Source organism: Procambarus clarkii, chromosome 42 (genome assembly GCF_040958095.1).
Source record: "Procambarus clarkii isolate CNS0578487 chromosome 42, FALCON_Pclarkii_2.0, whole genome shotgun sequence".
Lineage (NCBI taxonomy): Eukaryota > Metazoa > Arthropoda > Malacostraca > Decapoda > Cambaridae > Procambarus > Procambarus clarkii.
The window spans coordinates 233,295-253,531 of record NC_091191.1 but is presented as its reverse complement, the minus strand read 5'-3'; the positions used below and the strand labels follow the sequence as shown (position 1 = coordinate 253,531).

General features: G+C 45.2%; 1 protein-coding gene across 1 annotated transcript; it reads left to right on the top strand.

The window, feature by feature from the left end:
- Positions 1-333: 333 nt before the first annotated feature.
- LOC138373321 (homeobox-like protein HDP1) lies at positions 334-19,621 on the top strand. Its single transcript, XM_069339511.1, has 3 exons — positions 334-484; positions 12,572-12,834; positions 15,449-19,621. The coding sequence occupies exons 1-3, from the start codon at positions 334-336 to the stop codon at positions 19,619-19,621; spliced, it is 4,587 nt and encodes a 1,528-aa protein (XP_069195612.1).
- Positions 19,622-20,237: the final 616 nt, after the last annotated feature.

The window sequence follows — 20,237 nt, the reverse complement described above, 5'->3', positions numbered from 1 at the left end:
CCACCGAGGCTCTGCGGTGAACACAAACGACGGCCACGACCCACAAGCAAGGAGGAGCGGGCATAAAAATGCAAATAGCGTCAGGAAGCATACAGCGGCCATTGTCCGCCGAGATGTGGCACCACCGCATCCGAGTCTCGTTAGAGACTCAGTGCCTAAATTATTTACTCTCTTCTCTCTAATGCGCGCATAGTTTCAGCCCTCTCCACTAGGAGGCCATCAGTTAGGTCAAGATTATATAGTATGGCAGTTTGATATATATATATCTCTCGAGTAAGAGTGTAGAAAGCGAGAATAGAAAGGTGAAATCCATCAGCGGCCGACGCGGGACTGATGGCGGGGCGCGGCAGCGTTGTCTCTTACTCCCGCACCATTGCCTTAGAAAAGATGGCCGTAAAACCCGACTACAGCTTGTCTCGACGCATTTTTAGTGGGTCAGATGAGATGCAAATGAAAGATATTAGTGCGCGGATTATTCAGCTTGGTGAGTCTGGTTACGAGGGGTTGAGGGGGGGCACAGATCTGGCACCACCGTCGCGGACGCCAAGAAATTCTTTGTTTATTGTTCCTCCCTTCTCGTCGATGGCTGTCTGTCTTCATTTTGATTTCTTTATTGTGAATGCTATTTAGTCTGTCACGCGCCTCTCCTGCTCAGGATGCTGGGCGCTGATGTTCTCTCTCTGGCTCAAGATGACAGCTCCTCATGCTGGTAAACTGACACCAGAGACCATTGCTCCTCCGACTCCACTGTCTTAAGATCCTTCAGTGTCATCTGAGAACTTCGACCTTTGTGTTGGAAGATAATATTTGCCCTGGAAAACGAGAAAAAAATCATGAAAATCTCAGTTGTCCTAGAAACTTCACCATTTGTCCTGACAACCTCGATGAACTCCGGGTTCGATTCTCGGCCGAGGTAGAAACAAACGGACAGAATTTCTTTCACTTGATTCCTCTATTCACCTAGCAGTAAATAATTACCTGGGAGTTAGACAGCTGCTACGGGTTGCATCCTGGATATGTGTGTGTGTGTGTGTATTCACCTAGCTGTATTCACCTAGCTGTGTTTGCGGGGGTTGAGCTTTGCTCTTTCGGCCCGCCTCTCAACTGTTTACTAACTACTTTTTTTTTTTTCCACACCACACACACACACACACACACACACACACACACACACACACACACACACACACACACACACACACACACACACACACACACACACACACACACACCCCAGGAAGCAGCCCGTGACAGCTGACTAACTCCCAGGTACCTATTTACTGCTAGGTAACAGGGGCATTCAGGGTGAAAGAAACTTTGCCCATTTGTTTCTGTCTCGTGCGGGAATCGAACCCGCGCCACAGAATTACGAATCCTGCGCGCTATCCACCAGGCTACGAGGCCCCTTGTCATCCCCTTGCCCCTTGTGTGTGTGTGTGTGTGTTCATCTAGTTGTGCTTGCGGGGGTTGAGCTCTGCTTTTTCGGCCCGCCTCTCAACTGTCAATCAACTGATACTAACTACTAACTAATTTTTTCACACACACACCCTAGGAAGCAGCCCGTAGCAGCTGTCTAACTCCCAGGAACCTATTTACTGCTAGGTAACAGAGGCATCAGGGAGAAGGAAACTCTGCCCATTTGTTTTTCCGCCGGCTGCCGGGATCGAACCCTGGTTCCTAGGTTCACGAGTCTAGAGCTCTGTCCACTCAGCCAGCCAGCCCCCCCCCTCCCCTAAGTCTGTGTGTGTGTGTGTGTGTGTGTGTGTATTTGAGAGAGAGAAAGAGGAATATATATGTATATGAGAATGGAAATTAGCATTATAACTAAAATCATAAGGTGTGCAAGATGGATTTAATTCAGTAAGCCCACAGCCCCGCTCCTGTGCCAGGTAAGTTCACTTCGGGCTCACCATAGCCCGTGCTACTTACAACTTTTTGTTCCGAGTAGCTGAATCTAAAACAACAAGAACAACAGTATGTAATTGTTAATGTAATCATCTCCGCTGAGGTATGATAAAGATCTTTTGTGCCCTCTGTAATCCTTTTTTGCGCTACCGCTCACAAGATGAGTATGGGGTGCACAATAAACTAGCCGCCTCTGGCTGTAACAATCAAAGGTCGGGAATCAGTAGATTAGACAACCTACGGTTAGAAAGGGGGGGGGGACGTGGTCGAAGACCCAGAGCTCAACCCCCACAAGCACAACTAGGTGAGTACATATGACATTGATATCACGAAGGTTTCTCAATCGCTGCCGGGGTAACGTTAGGCCTAACTGGGGGAGGGAAGCTGTTTGCTCTACCTCTTATTCTCTATATTTGCGCACGCAGCGCACGCCGAACTTTAATGCATGTGAACCATTCATTTATGAAGTTAACTTTATTTCTTGATTTTGACTTTAGGCCTTATGTATGTTTGCAAATATGAATGATTTCCTATATTGCGTGTCACTTCTGGTGGGCTTTGGTACTCCTCCTCCCACTGGTCCAGGGTGTGCTGTGTTGGAAGTGGTTCGTCCAGTGTTGGTAGTAGTGTTGTGTGGTGTAGTACCTGTGGTTCGTCCAGTGGTGGTATTAGTGAGGGTGTTGTGTGGTGTAGAACCTGTGTGCTTGTTGATGACTTGTATTCCAGTCTTGTGGATATCTCCCTACCCCCCCTCTGTAATCCTGCAGTGGTTCTATCTGCCTGTTTCTCTCTCTTATATGTTCTACTTTGTTTCTTCCTGTTTCTCTCTCTTATATGTTCTACTCTGTTTCTGCCTCTTTCTAAAAAAAATCAGTAATATTATATTGGTCTTCCCGTCTATAATGCTGTGTACCTCTCACGTGGAATTCCGGCCACTAAAGTTAAAACATTTGTTTTAATTAATTGAAAATTTGCATAGTTTAGGGTGGAAGTATCTGCAATCTGTTTCCAAACGGCATGTACCCCTTCCCCAACATGATCCGTGCAGCTAGTGTCTCCAGCTGGCGCAGTTAGATATTAGTGCTGGAGTTAGTGTATCAGCAGGACCTCGTGTAATATCATTACCCAGATGCTTACAGACTTGGTGAGCGTAAAGCGAGCCTCAGCTTACTCTACCTTCAGTCCATATTGCTCCTTCAGTCTTCCCGTCTTTCCAAACTGTGAACAATAACACGGTTCATCTCTTCATATGAACCTCCTCAACCCTCCCCTCCCTTTAATGTGACCCAAAACCATTTCTTCCCTTACAAAATTACCATAGAACCATCTTCTACCCTTTAGTATCATGACCCTTATTCCCCTCTCTCTAAAGCACCGTGGGTGACAGAGGGGAAGTGGGTGGGGGGGGGGGAGCTATGAGAGGGGTAACGGAAGGACTCCTACCCTCTCGCACTCTTTCCAGTTTATGGTGTCGTCAACCAAGTCTGGACAAGGGAAGCAGCCACAACGACCTTGCCAGGATATAACCCGGCCAGCGTCCACTCCCCGGTATTAAATATGGCCTGGTTCCCTCCCTCTCCCACCTCCTTCTGGCCCAATATGTCCTTCAGCCTCCACCCTGCCGCCGTCCGACCGTCCTGATGGATAGCCAACCACCTCCTATCCAAGCCTCTTGCGCCGTTCTCCGAGCTCATTCGTCACCATCTCTCCCCTTTGGGCTAGGAGCCAGTGGAACAGCTCCTAGAGCAGCAGCAGCGGTGGAGTGGTGGAGGCAGCGACGGCTGTGGAAGCCGTTCCTGTGCAGGTTGTGTGGGAGGGTAAAGTGACCAGTCCAGACAGTAAAATTTAGTGGTTTGTGTGGTGGAGTTCCGTGTGTGGCCGTGGTCAGTGCTTCCCCCGCGACCCTCGCCTCCGACACGACTACGCCAACTTGCATAAGGGCCAAACTTTTAATGGAATCTCATATTTACCGCTGTCCGTCAGCAGCAAATTTCTGGGTTGATACAAATAATTTAATTATTTAGGTTTTTGTTACTTAATGTTAGCGGAAATGCAATAATTGTGCTGAAGCTTAGAAATAACTGACTTTGAAAGGTTTGTGTTTACTGGTCGAAAACTGAAATCAGGGATATGACGGTGAAGTTGGTGAACACATCGCTGGGTAGCGGTGTATGGCATCTGGGGTCAGAACTAATCCATATAAGTGGTGGTCATCTGAGAGGAGACAAACTATTCGCCACCCTGCATCGTTCCCTTCTCTCCGTTCCCCCTCTTCTTTACGAACCTTTATTTTCTATCAGTGACCATACCGCTGGCTTGGCCTGCAGACCTCCACTTCTCTAGGCAATTCTCCCCCCTTACGAGCCTTAAACAAACCTCGTGAGCTCTTCCTGCTGAATTAATATTGTTTACGGGAGCCGTAGACGCTAAACTGTCGATTCAAACCGACATAAGACCACGGAAGAGTCAGTTACTTGGATCGCTAGGAGCAAATCCGAACGAAATCCAGCGGGAATGGAAGTTGGGGTAAATCTGAAGGAATCTGTAGAGACTGCCGGCAGCGGATCATCTCCCTGATGAATGTGTCCATAAGGGCTTGCCACAGAGGGGCTCGGGTGCCAGGCGGGCATTAATTATCAAGACGGAGGCGCCAGCGGTTTAATGCTCCTCCAGATGGGCCAAGACCACCAGCGGCTGTTCCGCTAGCTTGTGGGCCCCGGGGTGTCTCCTCCTTATTCTCCTGGCAATTTGGGGAAGCATTTGTCTTGCTGATGATGACGATGAGGGTGGTGATGAATCTCATGATGATTGTTATACAGTGTTTTTGATGGTACTCATAAGAATGTGAGTGGGGTGGGGTGGAGGGTGGGGGTAGGGGAATAGGGACTGAAATATTCGAGTATAATATTTGATTAAAGCATATTCGATGCTTCAGTTTGCATGATCATGCTCGATCATGCAGGCAGAAGGGAAGGTAATTATCCGTAGAAAGTGCTGTTAGTGTAATTACATAGTTCTTGGGGGGAATATGATAGATTAAGAGATGGGAAATGAAGACGAGGTGATGGACTAGTGCCTCTATCCTTTCTAGATCACTGGGGATGGAAAGCTGACCCCCTATGCTAACCAATGGTTGTGGATGGGCAAGCAACTGGGTAACTCTCCGTTCGTAAGTGACTCATTATAGAGCCTTGCAAGAGGCTCGCTGAGGGCCTGCGCTGTCTCTGTTAGTATCCACTGTGATACATTATCTGGTTCAACTGCTTTAGCTTCATCCAGTATTGTTAACTGTTTCATTACCTCCTTTGCTGTCACTTCTATATCCGTTAGTCTCTCATCTTGGGTCATCTCCTCTCCTCATGCTCAGGCTCGGGTGTGAACACTCCTGGGAAACTGGCATTCAGCATCTCGCAGATTTCCTTGTCGCTTTCTGTATATGCCCCTTCTGTTTTCCTTAGTCTTGTCATTTGGTCGTTCACCGACATTTTCCTTCTTATATGACTATATAGTAATTTAGGTTACTTTTTCGCTTTCATTGCCTTATCGTTTTCATAATTTCTTTCTGATAATCTACTTATATTAATGTATTAATTCCTAGCTCTGTTGCAGCTAATCTTATATGCTTCTGTCCTACTTTTTTCTCTTATTGTTGGTATAAAACTCTCTGTAGCCTCCATGTATTTCCACACACGCACATATGTAGTCACCGATTTGTACTCACCAAGTTGTGCTTGCGGGGGGTGAGCATTGGCTCTTTGGTCCCGCCTCTCAACTGTCAATCAACTGGTGTACAGATTCCTGAGTCTACTGGGCTCTATGTAATTTACACTTGAAACTGTGTAAGGAGTCAGCCTCCACCACATCTCTGCCTAGCGCATTATAACTACTCTGACACTGACAAAATTATTTCTAATGTCTCTGTGGCTCATTTGGGCACTAAGTTTCCAGCTGTGTGTGTCCACACAAACACACAACTGCAATATCTAATGGACCTTCATATCCATAACCAGGACCGTTATACATCCAAACAACTACACAATCCCAGCTAGATAAGAAACACACACACACACACACACACACACACACACACACACACACACACACACACACACTGGTACAAGTTCCTTGTGTCCACTCAGCAATGGACAGCTTTTATGCCTTCCAGCGGACACAATATTCTCTCATATTGTGCGCGCTGAGAGGTGGAACTAGAAGTCAGCCTCTCTCTCTGTCTCTCTCTCTCTGTCTCTCTCTCTCTCTCTCTCTCTCTCTCTCTCTCTCTCTCTCTCTCTCTCTCTCTCTCTCTCTCTCTCTCTCTCTCTCTCTCTCTCTCTCTCTCTCTCTCAACGATGGCAATAGTTACGAAAATTTGAGCATCCACTCAGATCAAAGTTTTGGTAGTATCAAGAAATATCGACACTTCCTCCCAGCTACCCCAGAAATACCTCACTACCCCCCAGGGATACCTCACTACCCCCCAGAAATACCTCACTACCCCCAGAAATACCTCACTACCCTCAGAAATACCTCACTACCCCCCAGGGATACCTCACTACCCCCCAGGGATACCTCACTACCCCCCAGAAATACCTCACTACCCTCAGAAATACCTCACTACCCCCCAGGGATACCTCACTACCCCCCAGGGATACCTCACTACCCCCAGAAATACCTCACTACCCCCAGAAATACCTCACTACCCTCAGAAATACCTCACTACCCCCAGAAATACCTCACTACCCCCAGAAATACCTCACTACCCCCAGAAATACCTCACTACCCACAGAAATACCTCACTACTCCCAGAAATACCTCACTACCCTCAGAAATACCTCACTACCCTCAGAAATACCTCACTACCATCAGAAATACCTCACTACCCCCAGAAATACCTCACTACCCCCAGAAATACCTCACTACCCCCAGAAATACCTCACTACCCCCAGAAATACCTCACTACCCCCAGAAATACCTCACTACCCCCAGAAATACCTCACTACCCTCAGAAATACCTCACTACCCCCAGAAATACCTCACTACCCCCAGAAATACCTCACTACCCCCAGAAATACCTCGCTACCTCAGCCACCCCCCAAAAAATACCTGAAAAGTCCCAGAAATTCCCCGCTAGACCAGCAAGTGCTTTATGTACAATCCTCAAATACGTTTTCGTGGTACTGACATAAAAGGAAATTTTAGGCTGCATAAACTAGCAAATAGTTGATTTATTCTGTAACTTTTTGTATTTTTTGACTTCAGATCTCCCCCGTGCTGTGAGTGGCTGTGGCGACTGTTCAGACGAATTCCTTACCTAACTTCCGGATTGTGGTAAATGGAATTACTGATTTATGGAGCAGCTAATACCTAGTAGCATAATAGAAGCGGGATGCCTCGAATGTTTCAAGCGTAGATTAGACATATATGGGAATATCAGCTGCCTGGTACTGGTCAATGTTCCTTTGTTGTTGTTGTTAAAGATTCGCTACCTGGAACAAAAATGTTCCAAGTAGCACGGGCTATGGTGAGCCCGTAGTTCAATGTTCCTTCTGTAGTGTCCTCTCACGAGGCCATCTTGGACGCTTCTGTGTGGCTCCTAAGAAAAGACTCCAGAAGTCGTTAGTTACAAATATTATTCGCTTGGCGTCCATTGGAATAATTTACTCTTAAGAGTAAGAGTAAGACCACCTTACTCTTAAGAGTAAGTGTATGAGCACTTGTGAAGTGCTCAAGAGTCAAGTGTCAAGATCACTCTTGACACGTGTGAGTCTTATTACCATCTGCTCCGTGGATTGGCCAGCAAAACTCGTCTGTTTGTTGTGGCAACACAGCCAGGCAACACACACATATGAATGTGTGGTAAATATATATGAATGTAAAGGTAAATATATGTAAATATATGAAATATATATGTGTGGAGGAGAGGGCCGGACTGTGCCTCCTTTACATCCTTCTTCCCACCCTATTTACCTAATTTGTCACGAAGATTACCATTTTGTTCTCCTCTTTTTTTTTTAAAGAGACCTAACTACGAGATTTTAATTGAGATAACGGTAATTTATATCCCAGCTTCGAAGATTACATCGTAAACACCAAAGGGAAGTGCTGCCGGGTGATATTCATGTAGGCTGTGTGTTAGGCCACCCTGCCGTGATTCTCCACGCTGGAGGGACCCAGCCTGGCCCGGCCAAGGGACGGGAGGGGGGGGGGGAACATGTAGGGAGCTTGTCAGGGGAAAATAATATGAAAGGGAAAGACAGGGAGAGGTCGAATGACCATTTACGTCAGACGTCGCCGGCCGGCTATAATACACATACGTCACGCTGTGTTAGAGAGACGCACTGGGGGTCCCCGGGAAGCTCCAAGCAGCGCTCGACACACTAGGGGTCCCTGGGAAGCTCCAAGCAGCACTCGACACACGAGGGGTCCCCGGGAAGCTCCAAGCAGCGCTCGACACACTAGGGGTCCCCGGGAAGCTCCAAGCAGCGCTCGACACAATAGGGGTCCCTGGGAAGCTCCAAGCAGCGCTCGCCACACTGGGGGTCCCCGGGAAGCTCCAAGCAGCGCTCGACACACTAGGGGTCCCCGGGAAGCTCCAAGCAGCGCTCGACACACTGGGGGTCCCCGGGAAGCTCCAAGCAGCACTCGACACACTGGGGGTCCCCGGGAAGCTCCAAGCAGCGCTCGACACACTAGGGGTCCCCGGGAAGCTCCAAGCAGCGCTCGACACACTAGGGGTCCCCGGGAAGCTCCAAGCAGCGCTCGACACACTAGGGGTCCCCGGGAAGCTCCAAGCAGCGCTCGACACACTAGGGGTCCCTGGGAAGCTCCAAGCAGCGCTCGACACACTAGGGGTCCCTGGGAAGCTCCAAGCAGCGCTCGACACACTAGGGGTCCCTGGGAAGCTCCAAGCAGCGCTCGACACACTAGGGGTCCCTGGGAAGCTCCAAGCATATATTCCTAGCAAGGGACTGGACTGCTGGAAGCTCTTGACGATTCGAAAGTTTGATAAAGAATGTATGATGACCAAACCACACCTCAGAAGATGCAGAAACGAAGTCTTCAACCACGTTACTGTGACTCTTCGTCTGTTTAAAGAATAAGAATTTATCTTGACTGTTTGACACAGTTCTTAAAGATTATTCAGCCTGCTTTTGTATAAAATATATAATAAATGGGAATTTCAGAGTTAAGAATAAACTTAGGAGATGTTTGGACTGAGAAAAACAGTACAATTTAGGTTAGATTTTCTCTTAAGTTCATGTTAAAACATGGGTGTGTATGTAGGAGTGTAATCACCTAGTTGTGCTTGCGGGGGTTGAGCTGCGGCTCTTTGGTCCCGCCTCTCAACTGTCGTTCTACTGGTGTACAGGTTCCTGAGTTTCTTGAGCTCTATCAAATCCTTATAATAATATTTCCGAGTCCACTTTTGTTCCAGGAATAATTCTTGTACTTGCTCGGACGATATTGAACAACCGTGAACCTCTGATGTTCATACAGTGTTCTTGTATTGTGCCTCAGCTCTCCACTGGCTCTATTCTGCATTTCCTGTTGTATTACTCGATATTTTTATTTTTACTGTGTACATTTATCAGTATTTTACATATATATATTATGTGATAGCTCTCTCGTCTCCTTCCCTGAGAGTACAGTGAACTGTAGACTTGGACCAGCTGCATCTATCTACATAATCTAACTGTGAATCACTGTTGTCTGATACTTCATGCAGCTAACAATGGCTACAATTTCCTTTAAGCCGACTCATTAACTAATCCCGAGAAGCATAAATCCCTTAAGTAGTCCTGGCTTAAATGTCTGTGACATCAGATCAGTGATAATTATTATTATACATCTGTACTGACCAACTTTATATACAGTTTGGTAATAAAGTATAAAGAGAAGAGCCCCAGGAACCAGGAAAGAGAGGTTCCCAGGGGGAGTGGGACGGGATGCCTGGACGGGTGACGGCTTTGTGACGGGGTGGTGACGGGCGTGACGCATTGGTTGACGGATAGTTTTGCAGGGTGAGGGAGGGGATGGAAGGTGGAGGAGGTGGTGGGGAAGGGAGGGCTAGTGCGATAAAAGACAGGAAGAAGGAGGGTGATAAATGATTGGAAACAATTGTAAAGATGGAGGAAGGGAAGGAGGTACAAGGAGGAGGCTGATAAAAGCATGAGACTGAAGACAAAGACAATATTCGAAATAGGGAAAGACAAAAATGAAATGAATGTGGAATTTTAAAAGAAGAAAAATCAAAATAGCTGAAAGGAATGAGGTATATAGGGAGATAAACAGAAAGTTTGAGAAGGGAGCAGAGAGAAGATAGGAAAGGGGGCACGCTTAGGAAAGTTGCTGGTTTCTAGAAAAATTATAGATATACATGCATACATACATACATACATACATACATACATACATACATACATACATACATACATACATACATACATACATACATACATACTTTAGGCTTGTATCGAGGTGGATCTCCTGGCCCTCCTAACAATTGCCTAACTCCTGGGTACCTGTTTACTACTCCAAGGTGAACAGCAGCATTAGGTGAATGGAAACATTGTGCCCACAACCATTTGTGCCTTGTCTGGGAATTAAAAACCGGGATCACTGATTGCGGGTTAAGGATCGAGGAAGCCTTGACAACACACATATACACACCAGACCCACCACTGCTCCCCTGAAGCTCATGTTGACATGCATGTTAGCGGGTCGAGGGTCGAGGGCCGGGCTGGCATGGGAAGAGGGGACGACTTGGCTTCCTGTACACGATCTTTCCCCCTATCCTTCTCTAGCTATCCCTCCCCTACCTTATCGTCTACTAATAATGATTGGTCCGGGAACCGATGTTTTTATGCAGATATCTCCCATCGTCAATATGATGGTGATATAGTGAGCTGTGCCTCTCTATACTCGGGACACAGACCATAAAACACGCCAGATATCTGCCTGGGAGTATCTGCGCCTCCACCAAAGGGTACAAAGAAATCAGTCTCGCAGATTTGTCTCGGCCCCTTATGGAAATGTAATGGCAGGACGAGGCATAATTAAATCATCATCGGCTGGGCCACGTCGGCCGCACAGAAACCCATTCACAACTTTTACCAACATTTCTTCGCAGGTGGAAAGGTGTTGGAAACGTTACATATATATTAACACAAAAAATGCACCAAGAAAGGGGAGACTATGAGGGCGAACGAGTCCAAGACATCTCAAGACTAGTTCCTGTTTACACTCCGGCGAGAGTGGCCCCCAACTTCTCCATCTTCAGACAAAATGGACGCACGCCACACACGGACACCAATATAGAGCTAAACGTCGTGTACCGCGAAGATCGCTGGTCCTAGGAGATGGATGCAGGAAACTTACCCGTATCAACTGGTGGTGGTGAAGGTGATGTGGAGTGGAGAGGGTCATGTGTTCCAGCTGAGTGTGTTCACCGTCATGATTATTTTTGACGCGACTCGCTTCAACGACGTCACCCGGCCTGGGAACGGTTCGAGGCTGCAGTTTACATAATCCCTCGTCTTTACATGATGATGGAGAATATAGGGATAACATCTTTATGTCTCCCTCTGCACCCGACGTCGCTGACAACCGTAGCACGTGAATTAATCTGGAAAATACGCTGCATACTGATTGCTGCTCCATGTAAACATACCCACACCAGCGACGCCACTGCCTCTCCACATATGTTCCTCAAATCCTTAACAAATTTGTTAATATGAGTCAGAAAATAGCTTGAAAGTATGAGCTAGGATCCAAAGTACTTATGGGGTTCGAGCTTGTGTGTGTAAATGTGACAGGTTCGAACTGGCCTCGTCGTGGCGTAGTGATTGGCATGTGGCACTCCAAAGCAAGTTCGAAGCCAGCAATTAGTCTAGATTTCACTTGTTACTTTTAGACAATTGCTAACGTCAGTTATGAATAGGAGTTTCCAAGGATTATTGAGTCATGCATTATGCATTGCACAGAAAGAGCATTGACAAACTAAAAGGCTCAAAAGCCCCAGGTGTGGATGGATTTCAAACCAAAATCGTAAAAGAACTGGCAAATGCACTATGCATACCACTGAAATTCCTTTTCCGAAAATCCCTGGACCAAGGGATAGTTCCCTCTGGACTGGAAATATGCAAATATTACCCCTTTTTTCTAAAAAAGCAGAAAGAGCTCGGCAGAAAACTACCGTCCGATCAGTTTGACATCTCACATCTGCAAGCTCATGGAGAGAATCCCAAGGGAAGAAATCATACAACATCTCACAGAGAACAATCTTGTAAAATCAACGCAACATGGGTTTGTTAAAAATAGATCTTCACTAACCTGCTCACATTTCTGGAAACGGTAACCGGCAATTCAGACAAAGGATTTCCGGTAGATGTAGCTTACAGGGACTTTGCTAAAGCTTTTGACACGGTACTACATGAGACAATGACAATTAAATTACAGGATCATGAAATAAATGGGAGAATACTGGAATGGATAAAACAATGGTTAAAATATAGAAAACAAAGGGTCGTGCTAAATGGGCGTTAAACTGACTGGGGAAATGTGGTAAGTGGGGTGCCACAAGGGTCCATTTTGGGGCCAACCCTTTTTGTTATATACATCAATGACACAGATGAGAATATTACAAACCACATCATCAAATTTGCAGATGACACTAAGATATATGGTATGGTGGGAAGAGAAGGAGATATTGAGATCTTACAAAGAGATCTACATGAACTCCACAAATGGCCAGATAACTTGCAAATGCTTTTGAATGTCCATAAGTGCAAAACCTTGCATATGGGGCACAGCAATCCCCGTCACAACTACCAAATTGACAGCACTACCTTACAACAGATAGATGAAGAAACGGTCCTTGGAGTCAGAATCCATCATTCACTAAAAGTTGCACAACAAGTGACAACTGCAGTAAAAAAACAAAAAGCGACCTAAACCCTGGGAATAACCAAGCGTACCTTTACCTTCAAGGAAAAGAAAGTAGTCGCTCGATTGTATAAGATTCCAGGGCGCCCCCACCTGGACTATTGCATCCAGGCATGGAGACCTCATCTCCAGACGGACATAGTTCCTCTGGAGAAGGTGCAACACCGGGCAACAAAAGTCATCCCAGAGCTAAGTCATCTCCCGCGTCAGGAAGGGTTGAGGGCCACAGGGCTAACAGCACTACAAACCAGACATGACAGGGCGGATCTCATCGAAACAATTAAAATACTGAACAATTTGGAGGATGTCGATCCGGACAATTTCTTAAAAAAAGATGTAACACGTACGAGGAGCAACGGGTTCAAGCTCAAGAAGCCACAATGTAGGACTGGAAACAGGAGATGCTTTTTCAACCATAGGGTTGTAAACCAGTGGAACCGCCTACCCTCCGAAGCCGTTACTGCCTAAAAACTGCTGGGTTTTAAAATACAGCTTGAGAAGATTATCAGGGCAAATAGGGGGACCTTCGACAAGCAGCCGGCTTCCTGTCCTCATCGAGGACACTAGTATTAGTGGTCCTCAGGTAAATATTGCCATTGTGATAACTAATTCAGTGTCGTGTAATCATTTGCATTTTATTGTTATAATGCTGGACATATTGTCCGCATTATACTGTGTTATTCCGTATTAAATTTTAATAGCGGAATATAACTACAGAATTTCACAAATAATATCTTGAAAGTATTACTAAATTAAGTCTGCGAGTGCTAGCCAAATATTAAAGTTAGTCATCAAATACTGGTTTTCTTTGTAATTTGATTGTTCGTAAAGAAAACTATATTTTTATGAGATACTAAAATATTTCTTATTTATTCGTTACGTTTGTAGATTACATGTATTATTAATACAGTGTTATTTTATTTATGTATCAGTCTACCAGAAAACAGTCAGATAAGAACAAAACTCAAAACCCAAAAATGCGTAAAGTACAGATGCTTGTCAACTGAAATCACAATTTAAAGGCATCGATTGAAAGATGAGAGACCATAACAGGAGCAAAAACACATACAAATCAAAATTCTCCATCTTCAGATCACCGGAAAATGTGGTGCGATTGAGAATTGATACTCCTGTTATTCCCGGAGCGATACAGCAGCCTGGTGTCACGAAGAAGCTAATGGATATTCTTGAGGTTATATTGAGATGATTTCGGGGCTTTAGTGTCCCCGCGGCCCGGTCCTCGACCAGGCCTCCACCCCCAGGAAGCAGCCCGTGACAGCTGACTAACTCCCAGGTACCTATTTACTGCTAGGTAACAGGGGCATTCAGAGTGAAAGAAACTTTGCCCATTTGTTTCTGCCTCGTGCGGGAATCGAACCCGCGCCACAGAATTACGAGTCCTGCGCGCTATCCACCAGGCTACGAGGCCCCTTACCAGGCTACGATGTTTTCCGTGTTCCGGTTGGATCTCAGGATGGGGTAGAGGGCGCTTCAGCACCGGCTTGGTCGAGAGGCGCCAGAGGGATCGGTGGGGTTGCTGGTGTACCCTCGAAGGATGATGAACGGCCGGATCCTTAGGTGTCCGGAAGTCGAGAGGCCCATGTGCAACACCCTCTCTGCTGTTGTGGAGTGTTGCATTGTGCAACACCCGCTACGAGATGCCAACACAAAGAGTTACAGAAGTACAGATCTGCAAAAGTTGCGACGTACACAGGCAGAGGTACAGATGTAACGAGAGAGAGAGAGGTACATGCTGCTGTTCTCGGTTCTCGTTGCTAGCGAGGTATACGAACCGAGATGGAATGAGGAACCGAGGCACGGGTAAATAGGACAGTTAGAAAGATAGTGAGGGATAGAGATAATGAGGTATAGAGATGACAACGTACATAGATGCCGAAGTACTCAGGTAACGAGGTATACAGAGTTGGACAGGTACAAAGTTGACGAGGTGCTGAGGTGGAGATTGTACCACTGTTTATTAGATACGACCGATGGTCGTCAGGTGTGTCGCCAGGTGTGTCGCCAGGTGTGTCGCCAGGTGTGTCGCCAGAGTGAGGAGCATTATTTGGCTGGACTTCACAGAACATGGTAGGTGAAGCTCTCTGTCTGTCTGTCTTTCTTTATCTATCTGTCTGTCTGTCTGTCTGTCTGTCTATCTGTCTGTCTGTCTGTCTGTCTGTCTGTCTGTCTGTCTGTCTGTCTGTCTGTCTGTCTGTCTGTCTGTCTGTCTGTCTGTCTGTCTCTCTGTCTGTCTGTCTGTCTCTCTCTCTCTCTCTCTCTCTCTCTCTCTCTCTCTCTCTCTCTCTCTCTCTCTCTCTCTCTCTCTCTCTCTCTCTCTCTCTCTCTCTCTCTCTTGCTCTTCTGTAAACTCACCTCCCTGAAAACTTCAATTGTCGTAAACTTTTCCCTCAAAAGCTTGGATTCTTAACCCTTAAAAAGGGTATTATGTCGTATCTTTACCCCAGCATAGGATTATAAGGCTGCAAACCCCACTCTAAGCTTGGTTCCGTAAACTAACTCCACTCTATGCCTGCTGTACCAAAAAGCTCACAGTACGTCCTAAGCTTGTTATGCCATAAGCTCACCCCTACATTCTCAGCTTGATATGCTGTATGATATCCACTACAGTAATGACCACATCCACTATAGTAATGACCACATTCACTATAGTAATAACCACACCCACTACAGTTATGACTACATCCACTACAGTAATGACCACATCCACTATAGTAATGACCACATTCACTATAGTAATGACCACATCCATTATAGTAATGACTACATCCACTACAGTAATGACCACATCCACTATAGTAATGACCACATTCACTACAGTAATGACCACATGCACTACAGTTATGACCACATCCACTATAGTAATGACCACATCCACTATAGTAATGACCACATCCACTATAGTAATGACCACATCCACTATAGTTATGACTACATCCACTACAATAATGACCACATCCACTACAATAATGACCACATCCACTACAATTATGACCACATCCACTACAGTTATGACCACATCCACCACAGTGACGACCACATCCACTACAGTAATGACCACATCCACTACAATTATGACCACATCCACTACAGTAATGACCACATCCACTACAATTATGACCACATCCACTACAGTTATGACCACATCCACTACAGTAATGACCACATCCACTACAGTAATGACCACATCCACTACAATTATGACCACATCCACTACAGTTATGACTACATCCACTACAGTAATGACCACATCCACTACAGTAATGACCACATCCACCACAGTGACGACCACATCCACTACAGTAATGACCACATCCACTACAATTATGACCACATCCACTACAATTATGACCACATCCACTACAGTTATGACCACATCCACTACAGTTATGACCACATCCACTACAGTAATGACCACATCCACTACAGTTATGACCACATCCACTACAGTAATGACCACATCCACTACAATTATGACCACATGCACTACAGTTATGACCACATCCACTACAGTTATGACCACATCCACTACAGTAATGACCACATGCACTACAGTTATGACCACATCCACTATAGTAATGACCACATTCACTATAGTAATTACCACACCCACTACAATTATGACCACATCCACTACTGTTATGACCACATCCACTATAGTAATGACCACATCCACTACAGTAATGACTACATCCACTACAGCAATGACCACATCCACTACAGTTATGACCACATCCACTATAGTAATGACCACATCCACTATAGTAATGACCACATCCACTATAGTAATGACCACATCCACTACAGTAATGACCACATCCACTACAGTTATGACCACATCCACTATAGTAATGACCACATTCACTATAGTAATTACCACACCCACTACAATTATGACTACATCCACTACTGTTATGACCACATCCACTATAGTAATGACCACATCCACTACAGTAATGACTACATCCACTATAGTAATGACCACATCCACTATAGTAATGACTACATCCACTACAGTAATGACCACATCCACTACAGTAATGACCACATCCACTACAGTAATGACGACATCCACTACAGTAATGACTACATCCACTACAGTAATGACCACATCCACTACAGTTATGACCACATCCACTATAGTTATGACCACATCCACTACAGTAATGACCACATCCACTATAGTAATGACCACATCCACTATAGTTATGACCACATCCACTACAGTAATGACCACATGCACAACAGTAATGACCACATGCACAACAGTAATGACCACATCCACTATAGTAATGACCACATCCACTATAGTTATGACCACATCCACTACAGTAATGACCACATCCACTATAGTTATGACCACATCCACTACAGTAATGACCACATCCACTATAGTTATGACCACATCCACTACAGTAATGACCACATCCACTATAGTAATGACCACATCCACTACAGTAATGACCACATCCACTACAGTAATGACCACATCCACTATAGTTATGACCACATCCACTATAGTAATGACTACATCCACCACAGTTATGACCACATCCACTACAGTAATGACCACATCCACTACAGTTATGACCACATCCACTACAGTTATGACCACATCCACTACAGTTATGACCACATCCACCACAGTTATGACCACATCCACCACAGTTATGACCACATCCACTACAGTTATGACCACATCCACTACAGTAATGACCACATCCACTATAGTAATGACCACATCCACTACAGTTATGACCACATCCACTACAGTAATGACCACATCCACTACAGTAATGACCACATCCACTACAGTAATGACCACATCCACTACAGTAATGACCACATCCACTATAGTTATGACCACATCCACTATAGTAATGACTACATCCACTATAGTTATGACCACATCCACTACAGTAATGACCACATCCACTATAGTTATGACCACATCCACTACAGTAATGACCACATCCACTATAGTAATGACCACATCCACTACAGTAATGACCACATCCACTACAGTAATGACCACATCCACTATAGTTATGACCACATCCACTATAGTAATGACTACATCCACCACAGTTATGACCACATCCACTACAGTAATGACCACATCCACTACAGTTATGACCACATCCACTACAGTAATGACCACATCCACTACAGTTATGACCACATCCACTACAGTTATGACCACATCCACTACAGTTATGACCACATCCACCACAGTTATGACCACATCCACCACAGTTATGACCACATCCACTACAGTTATGACCACATCCACTACAGTAATGACCACATCCACTATAGTAATGACCACATCCACTACAGTTATGACCACATCCACTACAGTAATGACCACATCCACTACAGTTATGACCACATGCACTACAGTAATGACCACATCCACTATAGTAATGACCACATCCACTACAGTTATGACCACATGCACCACAGTTATGACCACATCCACCACAGTTATGACCACATCCACCACAGTTATGACCACATCCACTACAGTTATGACCACATCCACTACAGTAATGACCACATCCACTACAGTTATGACCACATCCACTACAGTTATGACCACATCCACTACAGTTATGACCACATCCACCACAGTTATGACCACATCCACTACAGTTATGACCACATCCACTACAGTAATGACCACATCCACTATAGTAATGACCACATCCACTACAGTTATGACCACATCCACTACAGTAATGACCACATCCACTATAGTTATGACCACATCCACTATAGTAATGACTACATCCACTATAGTTATGACCACATCCACTACAGTAATGACCACATCCACTATAGTTATGACCACATCCACTACAGTAATGACCACATCCACTATAGTAATGACCACATCCACTACAGTAATGACCACATCCACTACAGTAATGACCACATCCACTATAGTTATGACCACATCCACTATAGTAATGACTACATCCACCACAGTTATGACCACATCCACTACAGTAATGACCACATCCACTACAGTTATGACCACATCCACTACAGTAATGACCACATCCACTACAGTAATGACCACATCCACTACAGTTATGACCACATCCACTACAGTTATGACCACATCCACTACAGTTATGACCACATCCACCACAGTTATGACCACATCCACCACAGTTATGACCACATCCACTACAGTTATGACCACATCCACTACAGTAATGACCACATCCACTATAGTAATGACCACATCCACTACAGTTATGACCACATCCACTACAGTAATGACCACATCCACTACAGTTATGACCACATGCACTACAGTAATGACCACATCCACTATAGTAATGACCACATCCACTACAGTTATGACCACATGCACCACAGTTATGACCACATCCACCACAGTTATGACCACATCCACCACAGTTATGACCACATCCACTACAGTTATGACCACATCCACTACAGTAATGACCACATCCACTACAGTTATGACCACATCCACTACAGTTATGACCACATCCACTACAGTTATGACCACATCCACCACAGTTATGACCACATCCACTACAGTTATGACCACATCCACTACAGTAATGACCACATCCACTATAGTAATGACCACATCCACTACAGTTATGACCACATCCACTACAGTAATGACCACATCCACTACAGTTATGACCACATGCACTACAGTAATGACCACATCCACTACAGTAATAACTACTGCTTCAGTTTAAATTAATTTCAGTACATTGATGTTTCGTCGTTTCAGATTACTAACAACATTTATATAATTGTTAAGTAAACACATATACATTGCAAGGATACATCTCATTAGTTATCTTATACGTTCATCTTCCTAACCACTTAGGACTGGACGGTAGAGCGATGGTCTCGCTTCTTGCAGGTCGGGGTTCAATCCCCGACTGTCCACCAAGTGGTTGATAGGCACCATTCTCAGTCCTCTCCTAAATCCTTATTCTTGGCGAGTGTTAGATAGTTGTGGCAGCTTAGTGGTTTCTCCTGATTTACCATTGTACCTCCTTCCCTTTCCAGAAGGTCAGGTCAGTGCTCCGTGTGTGGGTGGTGCTCGCCGCCCTCACTCAACACCGCCCGTCTGCCGCCCACGCCGCTCCGTTCCAGAGGGTGGGCGTAGGTCTGGAGGTGGGCGGGAGTCAACTCAAGAAAGCCTTCACAGCTGCTTCTGATGTGATTGTATGTTGATTGTTTATTGTGTGTTATTATTGTAGTAGTTGTGGCTATGTAATAAGTGCTTGTAGCTTGTGGTTGTAGTTCACTGCTATTTTTTTTTTTTTTTTTTAGAATATGTACCCTTGTTAGTCTTATACAGAACTCAC

Bases quoted from the DNA above. Each gene is read 5' to 3' on its own strand.
- LOC138373321 (XM_069339511.1), top strand. From the start codon at position 334: ATGGCGGGGCGCGGCAGCGTTGTCTCTTACTCCCGCACCATTGCCTTA. The intron at 485-12,571 runs GTGAGTCTGGTT...TCAAATTTGCAG, and splicing joins TGCGCGGATTATTCAGCTTG to ATGACACTAAGATATATGGT. The intron at 12,835-15,448 runs GTAAAAAAACAA...CTACATTCTCAG, and splicing joins CACAACAAGTGACAACTGCA to CTTGATATGCTGTATGATAT.